At 41.0% G+C, this 15,500-nt stretch overlaps 1 protein-coding gene across 1 annotated transcript; it reads left to right on the top strand.

The window, feature by feature from the left end:
• The first annotated feature begins 5,101 nt into the window (after positions 1-5,101).
• On the top strand, positions 5,102-6,040 carry LOC118854822 (olfactory receptor 7G3-like). Its single transcript, XM_036765051.1, has one exon. The coding sequence runs from the start codon at positions 5,102-5,104 to the stop codon at positions 6,038-6,040; it is 939 nt and encodes a 312-aa protein (XP_036620946.1).
• The last annotated feature ends 9,460 nt before the right edge of the window (positions 6,041-15,500 follow it).

The following is a 15,500-nucleotide window of genomic DNA, read 5'->3' as shown; positions in this document are numbered from 1 at the left end:
GGCCAGGAGGGAGTCTGCTTATGCCTCCCAGAGATATCAACCTAACCACCTGAAACGCTCTGCTTTATCTGGAATACAAAATATCTGTCATCCTTGGCCTCCATTCCAGGAGATATTCAACCAAACTTGTCCTGTTGGTTATATTCAGCAACTGATTGGATGTAGTAAGGGTTGGAAAGGAAGAGAGTGAAACAAGTGGGAAGAAAGGGAAAAGAGAAGCAGCCTGTTGCTCAAAAATTCAAGGAGATTCTACCAAACCCAGCACCAATTAAATTGTAGCCTAATCCAGTCCATAGAGAAAGACAAGCAGAGTCTACTTGAAAGCCCAGAGTTTAGCCCAGGAACAAATTGGGAGGAAAAATGAGTTAAAGTACTATAAGCCCTATACTCTGAGTCATATTCTGGTTCCATCCTTGCCAATAAGACTTTGGTCTAATTATTTTCATTCTTGGGACATGAGTCATAAAATGGTGATCAAAAATTCTTTTTTCTCTTCATGGTGGTTTTTTGTTAGAGTTAAATGTGATCGTCTTTGTGTTATTTTTGGTGACCTTAAGTTATCTCAGAAAGATGCATTTTTATTTTTGTAACAATAGCAGAGATACAAGTCTGGTGTGGCTGAATCCATCTCAGCCATGTGTAATCCAAACACCAAGGACAATCTTTAGCCAGAGTTAAGTCTCACATGCCCTAATGAAAAGCTTAGTAATGACAGAGGCCAGATAAAAGGTATTGGGCTATGGCAAGGCCCTTTCATACAAACTGTAGATAACTCCTATGATTCTACAGACCTCTGAAAGGTACTATAGACTGATCTTATCACTAAGGGCACAAGTCACAGAGCCAGGGAGTGTGGATAAGGGCAAGTAAGGAGATGGAAGGACATCCTGTACTAATGATACCTGATTGGTAGGCTGAAACCATTTCCAATGATTTGAAGGTAGTCAAAAACATAGGAAGCTGTCACAGGATGGGCAGCACTCCTAGGGGGTAGATTGTCAGGAAAAATATATGATAAGGAAACAATCAGAGAATCTATAATATTTGGAGAATGGTCCATCAATGTACCTAGATGTCTGGTTGTCTCTTTTATAGACATTATTATATGATGTAGGAATGATCCCTGCAATGTATATGCACTTTCCTTAGATTTTCCTAAATTCAGCAGGAGCAGTTGCCTCTTTGATTCACACATTGCTTCCTGCTGTCTGCTACCAATAATCCCAATATAATTTTTATTCATTTTGTGACCTCTTATCCATCTTATCCATTGGGCCTTTTTTCCTTCTCTCTTTCTGCTTCTGATAGGAGTTGATCTGAAATGCTGATTTATTATTCCTGATTCTATTATATTTCTCTCTCCAGCGTCTCTGCATTCTATTCCTATCCCCATTCATCTGCACTCTAAGACTTGTGCTGAGGATACGAGGACAAAAATCAGCTTATGAAAAGTAACCAGTGTTTTGTGAGTTCTACTATGAGGGGCTATTCCTCTCCAGGAAGTGTTTGGTACCAGGTTGTGTAATGGTCATTAGAGCAACCATACTGTGAACTAGAGACAGTGATCAATAGTCAGTTAGTTGTTGCATTTATCTGCCTCCAGGGATGTGGGGACATGGGGATGATTGGGCTGTGGCAAGAGAGACAGAGAAGGGAGCCAAAAAAACATTAGAAAGGCTTTAAGGAGTAGGTAAGACTAGCTCTGTGATATCATGGTGGGGGAGATAACTGTTTCAAACATTTGAAAGGTGGTTATGAGAAAAATAAGGTGAGTTTTCAGCGATCTGAACTATGAATAATTCATGGAAGTTGGAAAAAATTCAAATCGAGATAGAAGGAAAAACTTCCTAAAAAATACAGCACTAGGAATCTACCAGAATCACAGGCAGACATTACGCCACGCCTAGGAGAAATTTCAGGAGGGTTCCAGGAGGGGGAGAAAAGGACCATGAGGAAAAGGAGGGCCACAAGCTGTGCAGCTCCTTTGTAGCAACTACTCTCTGAATTTGATTCCACTTTTCCCTGCATGATCTCTGTACTTGCGGGAGAATGTATCACTGCTGTTTTTTTTTTCCTTTGGAAGGATGGGTTATTTTATACAAACTGTCATACTAGTCAACATTAGAAAACAACCCTCTCTAGGAACCAATTAAGGATGTGTAATATATATGAACTCAAAGTTAATAGAGGAATTGGATTAGAAGAAATTTATAAGTATTTAAGTTTATAAGTTTTATAAGTATAAGCATTCAAAGTATTTTAAATTACAAAGCATTAGAGTATATAAGTAGAAGTTAATAAGCGTTAAGTTTAGAAGTATTAGAAACCATCCACAAACCACGCAGGGCTACCCCTAGGACCTTGAGGGGAAAGATAGTCTGAGTGTGGGTTGGGAAAGTAATCTCAGAGTATATCCTACACTTGTGAAAAAGACTTGAGGATCTTAGCAGGGGATAAGCTAGGTATGAATCAGTACAGACCTTTGGCTTGGACAAGATAACCCTTCTGGTTGATACTTCTCTCTTACTGTCCAGCAACCACAACAGGATCTGGTCTTGCTACTACTACCAACAACACCCCCAAAATGAGGAATAAACACATTTTCTTCATCTCTCCAACATTCTCTCTTATAGGTTTCAAGGTACCTGACTAAAATAGATATGTGTGAACTGTTCCTACTTTTTCTGGAGTGGTAGTTTACTTTAAGTATTAGAAGGGCAAGCAAAAGGAATGACACGTTTTCCTTAGCCTAGAGAGGACATGTCAAAGAGACAAATTTAGACTTGACCTCAGAAAATAAACAAACCAGCAAATAAACTACTTAAGAAGTAAAGGTTTGACAATGTGAAATAGTGTCTCTCAGGAGGTTCTGGATCCCTGCTAATGGGAGGTCATCAAGCAATAGTTAGATAATGACTTCTCATCTCTAAGATGAAATTAATTCATCACCCTACTTGCTGTATTTCTGACTGTGGATTGCAAAGTTGTGACTCAGTACCCAGGCCTTCTTACCCTTCAAAATCATTCTCCCAAGTCATCCTCCTTTTCCCATTGGTGAGTTCCGTCAGTGAGTTCGCCATTGTGGGAAAGAGCTCAGGGCAGGGTTGTCCCTCTTTGTTATCCTCCTGTCTATGCCTCTGTCTCCAGGCTCTGTCATCATGCCTTTATATTGGTAACTTCCCTTTCCCTGCCTCACCCCTCTTATTTCTTGTTTTTCTATCCCCAACACTGAGCACAGTGTCTGTCACAGCAAATTTTTCTAAATGCTTACTGCCTGCCTAACCATGGATGAAGAGCTTAGTATGCTCTTTTCATACCTACGTCACACTTTCCACGGGTCAAGTAGGGAGAATTCTTATGTAGCTTTAGGTTGGACCAAATGACTTCTGGGGTCCATTTCAATTCTGAGTTTCAGTGCTTCTAGAATTCTCAGAGGGATTAAACTTCTAGAAATTCTGTCTCTTTTACTCAGACTGTTCCTGATTTTTCTTGTTAATATAAAAAACACAACAGGTAGCCCTGAAATTGTTTGAAGTTTTTAACTTCACCCTAAAGTCTTAGAACTGACTCTATTCTCTCAAGAAACACCAACCTACATCTGTCTTCCTTCTACAGTATCATTAGCGTGAGCCATGTGCGCCAGTGAAGTGTTTTATTTTCAAAAATGTATGCATCATAGGAAAGGAACTTAAAACATACTGTCAGGTGGGATGCGCTAGAGAAGTCTGAGTTTCAAAGTACTAGAGAGTGGGAGTCAGAACTGGAAGGTGTCATTGCTTGGAGCTCCCAAAACCCTTTCAGGGGTGATGGAGCAGAGCCTCAGAGACAAGCCCTTTCATATACATAGCTCTAGACTATCGCAGGGCAGCCTTAGCAACACAGGCTCACCAAATACTGGAAGGTTGAACCTATCTACTACCAGCCATGTGTAACTACAGTATATGAGAAAGGGAAAAACACACAAGCCCAACAGAACACCTTCCTCCAACAAACAAAACCATTACTCATTTGAAAATGACCTGGAGGTTTCCAGAGAACTATAAGCTCACTAGGAATAAGCAGTGATATGGCAGACAAAATTACCTAAAGAAAACCTAGCCTACATTAAAGAAGACATAGCTTCCAATGAGAAGGTGATCATCCCATTGTCTTTGAACATATTCTCACCTCATCCGAAATTCTGTTATTAGTTCTGGGTACCAGAAGTTAGAACGGATAATGATGATCTGGAGAGGATGCAAGGAAGAGCAACCAGGATGGTGAAGCTCCTGTGTAGACAATCTAAAGGAACTAGAGTTACTTTAATTAAAGGAGAGAAATCATATGCAGTATGGGCTGTATATGTAAAGAGATATTATGTGGGAGAAAAAAGAGATTTTCTCTACAAGGATTCAGAGGGTAGAATGAGAGCATTGGACAGAACTTGAAAATAGTCATATTTTGGCTCAAGAGAAAGGAAAGTGAGAGCAAACCCAGAGTGGAATAAGCTCTCTCAGGAAGCTGAGAGGTTTCCCTTCCATGGAGGTCTTCAAGGAAAGACCAGATGCTCACTTGCCAGGTATAATTTTCTGCCAGGATTTTTGTGGGGTACAGTTTTGTCCTCTGTGTCCCATGAGGTCCCATCCATTCCTATGTGATTTTATGATTTCACTTGAATAATGGACGGCCCAAACCTTCAGTCATACCGGATCACTGTTCTCTCCTCTACTGTTGGCTGAAGGAATGGACCTGCCCTGTCCATGGTATCTCCTTCTTTATCCCAGTGTGCAGTTATCTTTGCAGCTTAGAGCAAATTTGAGGTGGTGTGCATAAAATGTTCATTTATCAATGTGGTTGCTTATATTTCAAAGACTATCTGACCTGGAAAGGATCTTAAAAGTCATTGGATTCTAGTCCATCACCTTGCTTTGAGGTGGAATGTGGAAAGAGTGACTTCTCCAAGATCATAAAGGTAATACACGGCAAAGACAGGGACAAAAATTAGAAACTCCAAGTTAGAGCCTGGTCAGAGTCAGAGTTGTTTCCATTTCATATACAGGGATAGTTATATTTTCATGTCATGCTTGTCCCATTTCTCTTTCTCAGCAGAAAAGTCACTGCCATGGTACCAGGAAACCAAACACAATTTACTGAATTTATCCTTCTGAGATTTTCTGAAAAACCAGATGAACAAGGGCCCCTCTTTGGGCTGTTCCTGGGCATGTATTTGGTCACAGTGATTGGAAACCTGCTCATAATGTTGGCCATTGCCTCTGATTCTCACCTTCACACTCCCATGTACTTCTTCCTTTCCAACTCGTCCTTTGTGGATATCTGTGTCATATCCACCACAGTCCCCAGGATGTTGGTGAGCATCTTGACACAAAACAAGGTCATCCCCTATGCTGACTGTCTTGCCCAGATGTGCTTCTTTATGGTTTTTGCTGGTTTGGACAATTTTCTCCTCACTGCAATGGCCTATGACCGTTTTGTGGCTATCTGTCATCCCCTACGGAATGCAGCAATCATGAGCCCTCAGCTCTGTGGCCTACTAGTGCTCCTCTCCTGGATAACAAGCTTTCTAGACTCCCTCCTTCACAGTCTGATGGTAACACGGCTCTCCTTCTGCACAGACCATGAAATTCAGCACTTCTTCTGTGATCTTGCTGAGGTTCTGAAACTCTCTTGTTCTGACACTCTCATCAATTATGTCTTGATATATTTTATTACTGGACTGTTGGGTGTTCTCCCCCTCATTGGGATCCTTTTCTCTTATACTCAGATCTGTTCTTCCATTTTTAAAGTCCCATCAGCTCAGGGTAAGTATAAAGCCTTTTCTACCTGTGGTTCTCACCTCTCTGTTGTCTCTTTATTCTATGGCACAGGGTTTGGAGTATATTTGAGCTCCTCTGCTACTCACTCTTCCTGGAAGAGCACAGTTGCCTCAGCAATGTATGCTGTGGTAACGCCCATGCTGAACCCCTTCATCTATACTCTAAGGAATAAGGACATAAAAGATGCCCTTAGGAGGCTCATTAGCAGAATTGCCTCCTCTCAGTGATGGGGCTGGCTCTTGCCCCTTAGAAAGGGACACAGGTACTTTTTGGGAAAATATTGAGAGGCAAGAATGTTGGATTCCTCCATTCTCTCTCCCAGGCATTTCCATCCTTCATTCAGTCATTAAAGTGACTTTCTTAAAGTACAGGTCTGACCCTGTCACCTATGCCAAGTAATGCACTATTGCCTCCAGGATAAAATAAAAATCCTCTGTTTGATATTCCAAACCTTCATAAGCTAAACTCTTTCTACCTTTTCACTTTTGTAATACCTTACTCCATATCATATACTCTTACCTCTGGCAAGCTGTTTGCCATTACATGAACCAGACACTCCATTTCTTGGCTCTGAGTATTTTCTCAAGCTGTCATCCATGTCTGGAATACTCTGTCTGCTCAGCTCCATCTTCTGGCTTTTGTTTCAAGTAACAAATTTTTAAAAACACTTATTTTTCCTGGAAGCCTTTCCCAACCACTCTTAGTTCTAGTACCTTCTTTCTGTTAATGATTTCCTATTGATCCTGTATATATTTGATTGCATATTGTCTCCCACATTAGAATGTGAGATCCTTGAGGTCAGCGACTATTTTTCCCCTTCTTTTGTATCCTCAAAGCTTAGCAGAGGGCCTGGCATATATTAGGTGCTTAATAAATGTTTTTGAAGAATCTCAAAGTCTCTACCTTTCTGGCTCACTCTGCTCTTGTTGACTATAAATGATCTTGATCTTATTCTTCATGTCACTAATTTGGGTGCTTCCACCATAACTACATATGATTGAACACCTCCTGCTTCTTCAGGGTATTTCCCAGCTCAAAAGTGTGCTGGAAATGAAGTGGAAAGATAGGATTTAGTCCTCAGCCTAGCATTGTAAGCTGTCTGTCCTTGACTAAGTTGCTTAATATCTTTTTTTATTTATTTTATTTAATATATTTCGTTTTCAGCTTTGATTTTCACAAGGGTTTGAATTACAAATTTTCTCCCCATTTCTACCCTCCCCCCAACTCCAAGATGGCATATATTCTGGTTGCCCTTTTCCCCAGTCAGCCCTCCCTTCTGTCACTCCACTCCCCTCCCATCCCCTTTTCCCTCCCTTTCTTGTGGGACAAGATAATTTTCAATGCCCCATTGCCTGTGTATCTTATTTTTTAGTTGCATGAAAAAACTTTTTTTTGTTTTTGAACATCTGTTTTTAAAACTTTGAGTTCCAAATTCTCTCCCCTCTTCCCTTCCCACCCACCCTCCCTAAGAAGTCAAGCAATTCAACATAGGCCACATGTGTATCATTATTTATAACCCTTCCACAATACTCATGTTGTGAAAGACTAACTATATTTTGCTGCTTCCCCACCCATCCCCCTTTATTGAATTTTCTCCCTTGACCTTGTCCCCTTTCGAAAGTGTTTGTTTTTGATTACCTCCACCTCCATCTGTCCACCCCTCCATCATCTCCCCTTTTTTATCTTCTTCCCTCTTCTTTCCTGTGGGGTAAGATACCCAATTGAGTATGTATGGTACTCCCTCCTCAGGCCAAATCTGATGAGAACAAGATTCACTCATTGCCACCTCACCTGCCCTCTCCCTTCCTCCCACAGAACTGCTTCCTCTTGCCACCTTTATGTGAGATAATCCACCCCATTCTATCTCTCCCTATCTCCCTCTCTCGATATATTCCTCTCTCATCCCTTAATTTGATTTTATTTCTTTTAGATATTTTCCCTTCATCTTCAACTCACCCTGTGTCCTCTCGTCCTCTCTCTCTCTCTCTCTCTCTCTCTCTCTCTCTCTCTCCCTTTCTCTCTCTCTCTCTCTCTCTCTCTATATATATATATATATATATATATATGTATGTATATATATATATACACATACATATAAATATACACACACATTCACTTATATATATATACATAAACATATATATGCATATTCCCTTCAGGTACCCTAATACTGAGGTCTCATGAATCATACACACCATCTTTCCATGTAGGAATGTAAACAAACCAGTTCAACTTTAGTAAGTCCCTTGCAATTTCTTTTTCTTGTTCTTTTTCTTGATTACTTTTTCATGCTTCTCTTGATTCTTGTGTTTGAAAGTCAAATTTTCTATTCAGTTCTGGTCTTTTCACTGAGAAAGCTTGAAAGCCCTCTATTTTATTGAAAATCCATATTTTGCCTTGGAGCATGATACTCAGGTTTGCTGGGTAGATGATTCTAGGTTTTAATCCTAGCTCCATTGACCTCCGGAATATCACATTCCATGCCCTTCGATCTCTTAATGTAGAAGCTGCCAGATCTTGGGTTATTCTGATTGTGTTTCCACAATACTGAAATTGTTTCTTTCTGGCTGCTTGCAATATTTTCTCCCTGATCTGGGAGCTTTGGAATTTGGCGAAAATATTCCTAGGAGATTTCTTTTTGGGATCTATTTGAGGAGACAATCTGTGGATTCTTTCAATTTCTATTTTCCCCTCTGGCTCTAGAATATCAGGGAAGTTCTCTTTGATAATTTCTTGAAAGATGATATCTAGGCTCTTTTTTTTTGATTATGACTTTCAGGTAGTCCAGTAATTTTTAAATTATCTCTCCTGGATCTATTTTCTAGGTCAGTGGTTTTTCCAATGAGATGTATCACGTTGTCTTCCATTTTTTCATTCCTTTGGTTCTGTTTTATTATATCTTGATTTTTCATAAAGTCACTAGCTTCCACTTGCTCCAATCTAATTTTTAAGGTAGTATTTTCTTCAGTGGTCTTTTGGAACTCCTTTTCCATTTGGCTAATTCTGCCTTTCAAGGCATTCTTATCCTCATTGGCTGTTTGGAGCTCTTTTACCATTTGCGTTAGTCTATTTTTTGAGTTGTTGTTTTCTTCATTATATTTTCCAGTATTTTTTGGGTCTCCTTTAGCAAGTCATTGACTTGTTTTTCATGGTTTTCTCACATCTTTCTCATTTCTCTTCCCAATTTTTCCTCTACTTCTCTAACTTGCTTTTCCAAATCCTTTTTGAGCTCTTCCATGGCCTGAGACCAGTTCATGTTTTTCTTGGAGGCTTTTGTTGTAGGCTCTTTGACTTTGTTAACTTCTTCTGTCTGTATGTTTTGGTCTTCTTTGTCACCAAAGAATCCAAAGTCTGAGACTGAATCTGGGTGCGTTTTTGCTACCTGGCCATATTCCCAGCCAACTAACTTGACCCTTGAGATTTTCAGCGGGGCATAACTGCTTGTGGAGTTAAGAAAACTATGTTCCATGCTTGGGGGGATGTGCCAGCTCTGCCACAACAGCACTCCTCCTTCCCCAAGAACCCCCAACCTGGACTGGTCTTAGATCTTCAGCAGGCTCTTCACTCCTGCTCTGATCTGCCACTTAATTCCTCCCACCAGGTGGGCCTGGGGCCAGAAGCAACTGCAGCCATACTTCTGTAGCTGCCCCACCTCCGCTGCCCCTGGGGCACTAGCCAAACCACAAACTCCTTCCACTCCCACAGCTTTTCCCACTAAACTTCTCTGTTGTCTTTGGTGTTAGTGGGTTGAGAAGTCTGGTAACTGCTGCAGCTCACTGATTCAGGGCACTAGGGCACACTCTCCCTGGCTCCTGGTCTGGTTGGTCTGTGCTGCTCAAACTGGGCTGTGCTCTGCTCCACTCGCCTCTGCTCCCAGCTCCACGTGGGACAGACCTCACCCAGAGACCATTCAGGCTATCCTGGGCTGGAGCCCTGCTTCCCTCTGCTGTAATGTGGGTTCTGCAATTCTAGAATTGGTTCAGAGCCCTTTTTTATAGGTTTTTGGAGGGACTCAGCAGGGAAATCATGATAGTCCCGGCTTTCCAGCTGCCATCTTGGCTCCGCCCCCCGAAGACTCAGTTGCTTAATATCTTTATCCCTCAATTTCATAATTTATGAAATGTGAAAGGGAAGACCTGCCCTGAAAACCTGAATTTTTTTTCTTTATACATCAAATCAAATATTGAATATGAAAGTGTTTTGTCGACTGTGAAATATTATATAGCTACAGAAAAGAAAGAAAAATTAGAGAATATCAATATGGGATTTCATCCTTGGGAGTCTAGGTCCCAGCTCCTCCATGACTTTGTAGATGGTCATTATGAGTTGCTGTGCTTTAAAAAATTCATCACATGGTGGTCAACCCTCTCATGATGAGCCTCTTTCTCCTTTGCCTGATGCTATAGAGAAAGTCTATATAGTTTAGTTGGACCTGGAAGAACTGGGGCTGTGATAGTATAGCCTCTGAGAAACTGTGATCAACTCCATCTGACAATGAGACAATAAACGGGTACATCTGTCCAAAATCCAATTGCTTTTGTGATCATCTTGGTCACCATTACCCACAAACATGCATCTGACCGTTTCACTATTTTGCTTAAGATGTTTCATGGGTTCCCTATTATTGTTAGGTTAAAATTTCAGCTTCTGTGACATTTCAAATCCTTCATAATACAAGTCCAAGATATATTCTTGGTCTTATTTCACCTAACTGCTCCAACATAGTCTGCATTCCAGTCAAACTCACCTACTTGTAATGATGTTCCGTCTCTCCGACCAGAACCTTGACAAAGGCTGTTTCCCATGCATGGAATAGAGGGGAGCCCATACTCATCTCTGTATCTTCAATTCCCACCTCCATTTATGCCTGAGTTCAAGTGCTAACTCTAACAAGAATTCCTGATTTCCCCAGTTATTAGTGTTATCCCTTATTCCCACAAATTTACTGCATATTATTTGTTTATCTTTGTAAATCTTAATTTTTCCTTTCCCTGTGGAAAGTAAACTTTAACAGGGTGGAGATTGTCACATATTTGGTTTTGTATCCAAAGCACCTAAGTGAACACCTAGGAATTGACACATCCGTAGCTCTCTTTTTTTTTTTTTTAATGCAATTTATTTATTTAACATATTTGGTTTTCAGCATTGATTTTCACAACAGTTTGGATTACAAATTTTCTCCCCATTTCTGCCCTCCCCCCCCACTCCAAGATGGCATATATTCTGGTTGCCCTGTTCCCCAGTCAGCCCTCCCCTCTATCACCCCCCTCCCCTCTCATCCCCTTTTCCCTTCCTTTCTTGTAGGGCAAGATAAATTTCTACGCCCCATTGCCTGTGTATCTTATTTTTTAGTTGCATACAAAAAGTTTTTTTGTTTTTGAACATCTGATTTTAAAACTTTGAGTTCCAAATTCCCTTCCCTCTTCCCTTCCCACCCACCCTCCCTAAGAAGTTGAGCAATTCAACCTAGGCCACACATGTATTATTATGTATAACCCTTCCACAATATTCATGTTGTGAAAGGCTAACTACATTTTGCTCCTTCCCAACCCATCCCGCTTTATTGAATTTTCTTCCTTGACCCTGTCCCCTTTCCAAAGTGTTTGTTTTGATTACCTCCACCCCCATCTTCCCTCCACTCCATCATCCCCCTGCCTTTTATTTTTTTTTTTATCTTCCTCCCTATTCTTTCCTGTGGGGTAAGATACCCAACTGAGTATGTATGGTATTCCCCCTCAGGCCAAATCTGATGAGAGCAAGGTTCACTCATTCCCCCCTCACCTGCCCACTCCCCTCCTCTCCTAGAACTGCTTCCTCTTGCCACCTTTATGGGAGATAATCTACCCCATTCTATCTCTCCCTATCTCCCTCTCTCAGTAAGTTACTCTCTCATCCCTTAATTTCATTTTATTTCTTTTAGCTATCTTCCCTTCATCCTCAACTCACCCTGTGTCTGCTCTCTCTCTTTTACATATATATATATACACATACATACACATACATACATATACACATAGATACATGCATACATACACGTTCACTTATATATATACATAAACATATATATATGCATATTCCCTTCAACTACCCTAATACTGAGGTCTCATGAATCATACTCATCATCTTTCCATGTAGGAATGTAAACAAAACAGTTCAACTTTAGTAAGTCCCTTGCAAATTCCGTTTCTTGATTACCTTTTCATGCTTCTCTTGATTCTTGTGTTTGAAAGTCAAATTTTCTATTCAGTTCTGGTCTTTTCACTGAGAAAGCTTGAAAGTCCTCCATTTTATTGAAAGTCCATATTTTGCCTTGGAACATGATACTTAGTTTTGCTGGGTAGGTGATTCTAGGTTTTAATCCTAGCTCCATTGACCTCCGGAATATCGCATTCCAAGCCCTTCGATCTCTTAATGTAGAAGCTGCCAGATCTTGGGTTATTCTGATTGGGTTTCCACAATATTCAAATTGTTTCTTTCTGGCTGCTTGCAGTATTTTCTCCTTGATCTGGGAGCTCTGGAATTTGGCAACAATATTCCTAGGAGATTTCTTTTTGGGATCTATTTGCGGAGGCGATCGATGGATTCTTTCAATTTCTATTTTGCCCTGTGGCTCTAGAATATCAGGGCAGTTCTCCTTGATAATTTCCTGAAAGATGGTATCTAGGCTCTTTTTTTGATCATGGCTTTCAGGTAGTCCAATAATTTTTAAATTATCTCTCCTGGATCTATTTTCCAGGTCAGTGGTTTTTCCAAGGAGATATTTCACATTGTCTTCCATTTTTTCATTCCTCTGGTTCTGTTTTATAATATCCTGATTTCTCATAAAGTCACTAGCTTCCACTTGCTCCAATCTAATTTTTAAAGTAGTATTTTCTTCAGTGGTCTTTTGGACCTCCTTTTCCATTTGGCTAATTCTGCCTTTCAAGGAATTCTTCTCCTCACTGGCTTTTTGGAGCTCTTTTGCCATTTGAGTTAGTCTATTTTGTAAGGTGTTGTTTTCTTCAGTGTATTTTTCAGTATTTTTTTGGGTCTCCTTTAGCAAGTCATTGACTTGTTTTTCATGGTTTTCTCGCATCCTTCTTATTTCTCTTCCCAATTTTTCCTCTACTTCTCTAACTTGCTTTTCCAAATCCTTTTTGAGTTCTTCTATGGTCTGGGGCCAGTTCATGTTTTTCTTGGAGGCTTTGGTTGTAGGCTCTATGACTTTGCTGTCTTCTTTAGGCTGTATGTTTTGGTCTTCTTTGTCACCAAAGAAAGAATCCAAAGTCTGAGACTGAATCTGGGCGCGTTTTCGGGTCCTGGCCATATTCCCAACCAACTAACTTGACCCTTGAGTTTTTCAGTGGGGTATGACTGCTTGTAGATTACAGAGTTCTATGTTCTACGTTTGGGGGGGAGGTGCCAGCTCTGTCAGAGCCGCACTCCTCCTTCCCCAAGGACCCCCAGTCCAGACTGGGCTCAGATCTTCGGCAGGCTGTGCACCCCTGCTGTGATCCGCCACTTAATTCCCCCCACCAGGTGGGCCTGGAGCCAGAAGTAACAACAGCTGTAGCTGCCCCACCTCCGCTGCCCCCGGGGCTGGAAGCCGAACCGCGAACTCCTTCCACTCCCGCAGCTTTTCCCACTAACCTTCTCTGCAGTCTTTGGTGTTTGTGGGTCGAGGGGTCTGGTAACTGCTCACGTATTCAGGGCGCTAGGGCCCCCTCCGCCCGGCTTCTGGACTGGATCGTCCACGCCGCTCAGGCTGGGCTCTGCTCCACTCCGTTCCCAGCTCCCAGCTCCCAGCTCCCAGCTCCCAGCTCCGTGTGGAATAGAGCTCACCCAGAGACTATCCGGGCTGTCCTGGGCTGGAGCCCTGCTTCCCTCTGCTGTTCTGTGGGTTCTGCCGTTCTAGAATTGGTTCAGAGCCATTTTTATAGGTTTTTGGAGGGACTCGGGTACGGAGCTCACTCTAGTCCGTGCTTACCAGCCGCCATCTCTCTTTTTTATGAATTTCAAACTCCTAGGAGAAATCTGGGAGGCCCTCTACCCAAACTTCTTATGAAATAATCTTCTTTAAATCTACAATTTCCCTAAAAATGGGATCATACATGTTTTGCTTGAACCCTTTCAGTTAGAGGAAACTTCTTACCCAATAATTGGCCATTCTCAGTATTTGGCTCACTGCTTTAATTGTGAGAAAATTCTTCATTAGACTGAGTGAAAATCTGCCTCTCTCTCTAACTGCCACTTATTGCCACTAATATTGCCCTTAGAGACTATATAGGAAAAGCAAAAAGAAGGGAGGGGGGATGACTGTGTGTCTAGTCATAAAGATATCTATGAAAGAAAATTGCCACAAAATAGGAACAATAGCAATTAAAACATTCAGAATTTCACAGTCTGACTCAAGAAAAAATGACTACTCTTCTCAGATGTCAATTTGGAAATGCGAAAGTATGGCCAAGAAAATTGATAAATGTAGATATTAATAAAAAGAGACAAATTTGACCTCAAAGGTTTCCAGGAAACTTAGTAGAGTAAAATCCAAGCCTAAAATATGACTCTGAAAATGATGGCCTATTTAAAAGAAGCAGTACATGTAAAATGTGAGGTGGGATATCACTATATATTAACATATACTTTAGTAAAAAATCTGGGTGCCGGAATCAAGAAATAAAGAAGAAAGTATTGAAAGAAACATCATTGGATACATAAATGGAAATAGTTTGGTCATTATATGTACTAATGGCTGATTGGACAGAAAGAACAATTAGGTGACTTCCTGAAACAGATCATAATGCATGGGTGTGGTAACACAGTAAGGGCACACTTCCACTCATTGGATATCTGCTTGAACTTTTTATTTTCCAATCCCATTCACCCTCTTTTTGCATCTTTAGTCTTTCCTTCTCTACTGGCACTTTGGCTTCTGCTTACACACATGCTCAATTCTCCACTGCCCAATAGAAACCTCCTCCTGACCTATTATCTTAAGCAAAGTATTGACCATTTAATGTAAAAATTAGTGTCCACTTCCTTACCTCTCATTCATTCACTATACATGCCCATGCAATCCAACTTTTATGCTCACAATTCTACTGAAATTCCTCTCTCAAAGTCACCAAATCTGAGCTTTTAGTCCTACATAATCAGTCCTCATTTTGGGCCATGCCTTCTTTTTCACTCTATTTTTTTTTGGACATAGCTCTGTTGGTTTTCTTACATCTCTGACTGATCCTTGTCTATTTGCTTCCCTGGCTCCAGCTTTGTCTCCTGGCCTCTCACCTCATTTCAGGCATTCTGCCCAAGTTTCTGTGCTTAGACTCATCACTTCTCCCTCTATGAAAACTGAGACCTGGGAATGGCCTTATTTTAAAAAGGCCAAGGTCCCCCATTGCATCTAGTGCCATGACCAGTCATCTTGGCCTATGGCTTGCCATTGGATTGAGATGACTATGGAAGAGGGGGTGAGGCTGATGACTTTGCATAGCTCTGCCTCACTTAAATCCCATTCATATGCAAGTCAGGATGTCATCGTCTTGATGTAGCTGGTCCTCTTCCATAAGGAAAAGTGACCAGCAACAAAAATCTCCCCCTATGCTCTCTCTATTGGTGACTTCATTCATTCAGTATCATAGAATCACAGAATTTTAGTTTTGGAAGAGACCTCAGAAACTATCCCATCCCTGAAAGGAGTAAACCCTT

This window comes from Trichosurus vulpecula, chromosome 1, assembly GCF_011100635.1.
Source record: "Trichosurus vulpecula isolate mTriVul1 chromosome 1, mTriVul1.pri, whole genome shotgun sequence".
NCBI classification, from domain to species: Eukaryota; Metazoa; Chordata; class Mammalia; order Diprotodontia; family Phalangeridae; genus Trichosurus; species Trichosurus vulpecula.
This window is presented reverse-complemented; position numbering and strand designations above follow the sequence as displayed.

Bases quoted from the DNA above. Each gene is read 5' to 3' on its own strand.
- LOC118854822 (XM_036765051.1), top strand. From the start codon at position 5,102: ATGGTACCAGGAAACCAAACACAATTTACTGAATTTATCCTTCTGAGA.